This window comes from Ursus maritimus, unplaced genomic scaffold, assembly GCF_017311325.1.
Source record: "Ursus maritimus isolate PB19 unplaced genomic scaffold, ASM1731132v1 scaffold_16, whole genome shotgun sequence".
NCBI classification, from domain to species: domain Eukaryota; kingdom Metazoa; phylum Chordata; class Mammalia; order Carnivora; family Ursidae; genus Ursus; species Ursus maritimus.
In genome coordinates this window covers 49,114,243-49,117,454 of record NW_024424008.1, presented here as the reverse complement: position 1 = coordinate 49,117,454, position 3,212 = coordinate 49,114,243, and the positions used below count along the sequence as shown (strand labels likewise).

Genomic DNA, 3,212 nt, shown 5'->3' with positions numbered 1-3,212 from the left:
GCGAAGGGGCAGGTTTGGGAAGGGCCTGGGGCTGAGAGGTGTGGAAGTGAGGAGGTGTTGATGAGTGTCCTGGGCTATAGATCCGCTTTCTGACCGGCCTTCCCTCGGGCCTCCTCCCAGCCTGGCGCTGGGGTGACCTCCATCGCCTTTCGCTGAGCTGATCTCGCTTCCCTTGTGGGAAGGGCAGTTGGCCTCTTCTCTCAGTGTAGCCCCCCCCCTTCTGAGCGCTCTGAGGAAGGGGCTCCCTTCTCCGAGTCTGGGCGTGGAGGGCTCCAGGCTGCCCCGGCTGACTGTGTCTCTGCCCTGCAGCATGAGGACACACCTGGCGCCAAGCTGCAGGGGGAGGTGCTGGCCCTGGAAGAGGAGCGCGCTCAGGTGCTGGGGCGCGTGGAGCAGCTCAAGGTCCGCGTGAAGGAGCTGGAGCAGCAGCTGCAGGAGTCGGCCCGAGAGGTGAGCTGGCAGGGCCCCGGCGGTGCTCTTCGCCCCGCGGAGGGAAGGCCCCCAGAGCGGCCTGCGTCCACCTGCCTTGACCGGTTCTGACGTGGACCTGGGTGTCGCCCGCAGGCTGAAATGGAGCGGGCGTTGCTGCAGGGGGAGAGGGAGGCAGAGCGGGCGCTGCTGCAGAAGGAGCAGAAGGCGGTGGACCAGCTGCAGGAGAAGTTGGTGGCCTTGGAGACCGGCATCCAGAAGGAGAGGGACAAGGTAACGCACAGCTGGCCTGGCCCGGGGCTGGCTACCGGTGGCCTGGGAAAGGGGCAGTGCCGCCTCTAGGCCTCTGACCCCTTCCTTCATCAGCCATCCTGCAGACCTGGTGGTCTCTGTGTCCCCCAGGGGCAGGAGGCCTTGTCTTCTGTGGAAGGTACCAGCGTGAAGGGCACTGTCAGGGGCCGGGCTGGAGTCTGGGATCTCCTCTGGGTCTCTGTGCTGCCTCTGGGTGCCTGCTGTTCCCGGTCATTCATGGCCCTTGTAGGCAGTGCCAAAGACGCTTCTTGGGCAGTGAGCACAGCCTGAGGGATTGGTGCTAGGAAGTGGTTCATGACTGGGGCCCTCCATCGAGAGAACGGTTCCCTCCCGGCATGCCTCAGGTGCTCAGGACGTGACCTCTGGGAGATGGCCCTCACCGTCTCTGCTTCCCCTGAGCCTTCAGGATCTGCAGCCTCCCCTCCCAGGTGGTCCCAGCTCCCACCCCCGCCCCTTTCAGATCCCGTGCCAGCCTGCAGGGGTCGCTCCGTCCCGCAGGGGCCGTGCCAGCCAGGCCCGAGATGCCCAACAGCGTGCCAAAAGCTCTGGAGTGTGGAGAGGGGCCACCTCTTTCTGGACTTGACAGTATTTTTTCCAAGAATTAATTTTCCTTCTGAGTTTTTTGAGAGCGTCTTCCTCCTGTCCCAATTTTGAGAGTATGGACATCCCCCCCCTTTTTTTTTTTCTTTTGGAGCTTTGGCTCTGGCCCCCAAAACCACACTCCCGAATTCTGTGCCAAATTAACTCCACGCTTACCAACCAGGCCTGCACTAACGCCCCCTCTAATCACTGTCCTGGGCTCTCCGCATGCCCCTAACTGCCAGTGCCACCCAGGCAGGGCTGAGCCACGCCTGCTTTTTTACTAACTCTCGGGGCACTTTCATGCCCTTGACCTCTCCCCGTCTCATTCTGCCTCCTTCCTTTCTTGGTGTGGGACTCCAGGGTTTTGATCAGAAAAGACCGGACAGGGGGCACAGCTCAACTTTACTCAGTGTTGCAGTGGCAGGTCAAGGTTGGGGTAAATGCCTAGCTGAGGGGCTTCTCGGCCTGAAGAGTGTCCCGCATTTGGAAAAGCCCTGGGCTCTGCCTCCATAGGCTGTTGGCCGTTTCCTACACAGCAGGGAGAAGCTGCTATCCTCCAGCCATCCGCCTCCCTTCCCTCTCTTCCTGCTAGAGCGGGGGGTCTGGAGGTGCAGCTGGGCTGGCGTATGGCCTGTGGGGGGCTCGGACAGTATCTCTCTGCCACACGGTGGCTGCCCTTCCTAGCTTCCCCCCTGGGGTTTCCCAAATTCAGATACCCCAGCCAGAGGGTGGGAATGAGTAGGCCTCTGCCCTTCTCCCACCCCTGAGCCATCTGGAATAGGGTGCTGTAAGGGCTGAGTCCAAGGAGGGGGAAGTGCTTGGACCCCAGGAACCGGCCTGATTGGGTCCTCCTCTCCCTAGATGGGGAAGGGGGGAGGGTGGGTTGGGGAGGGCGGGCAGGATTCAGCACAGGGACTGACTTCAAGTAAGCTCAGCATTTCAGAGGGAATTGCCTGACTTCATTTCTCACTGACCTGGCATCGCCTGGAGGCCAGGATTTTGCCTTTTCTCTGGGCCCAGTTATTTGAGGTGGCGGTGGGCGGCAGGGGGGAGGTGGTGGCCATGGGGAAGGTTCACTCGGCTTTCTTCCCCAGCCCATGGCCCCACTCTGGTTTTGGAATCAGTAATCATAGTTTCTCCTCTGTTGTCCTTCGGAGGGGTGACTCACCAGCTCCTCCCCTCGTCCCCCTTCCCGCCCTCAGGGGTGTCATCTCACCCCAGACAGCGCTATCCACCTCCTCTCTGTACCCACTCCTGGGGCTCCTGTTGCCATGGCAACGGCCGAACTAATTGCAACCCTCATCCTGCTGGAGTTCAGCCTGCAGCACCAGCCCCCCCACCTCCACCCTGGGCAGGAGGGAGGGAGGCCCAGGGAGTGGGGCTGGGGTCCCCTCCGCTGCACTGCCCGAGCTTTAACATCTCCAGCCTTGAGTCACGCCCAGCCCTTGGACTTAACCCTCGCCGGCTCTACCATCTGCCCCAGGGTGAAATTTTGGTCTCCAGGCAACGGAAGGGGGGGGAGAAGCCGGATCCAGAAGCACCATGTTGGGGATGGGGAAACAGCTTTGGCCTTGACTGTTGGGAGAGAAAACAGAGGGCTTTTCTTAGGACCTCCCCAAACAGTTTCTAGTCCTGGGGACTCCAAGAGACCAAAATTTCTGCCTGAGACCTGCCCCTCTGGCTGTCTCACACTGCCCCCTGCACTTGCGAGTGTCCTGTCTTACACGGCAGCTCCTAGCCTCTCCCGCTCTTCACCTCTTCCACGTGCCTTCCCTCTGTCTCTTCCTCTCTTCTCTCCCGCTTATCTGCTTCTGTGCTTCCTCGGCTTCTTCCCCCCACTCCCCTCCCGCTCCCTGGCTCTCTCTCTCCTGCCCTGGCCGCGCCCCCCC

General features: G+C 61.5%; 1 protein-coding gene across 8 annotated transcripts in view; it reads left to right on the top strand.

The window, feature by feature from the left end:
• The window catches only part of PHLDB1 (pleckstrin homology like domain family B member 1), a 37,889-nt gene that overhangs the window by 14,854 nt on the left and 19,823 nt on the right, over nucleotides 1-3,212 (top strand). For all 8 annotated transcript variants that reach the window (XM_040631156.1, XM_040631157.1, XM_040631155.1 and 5 more), the window contains exons 7-8: nucleotides 310-450; nucleotides 565-702. In XM_040631156.1, coding sequence (XP_040487090.1) covers nucleotides 310-450; nucleotides 565-702 — 279 coding nt within the window. The remainder of the gene's footprint in view (nucleotides 1-309; nucleotides 451-564; nucleotides 703-3,212) is intronic.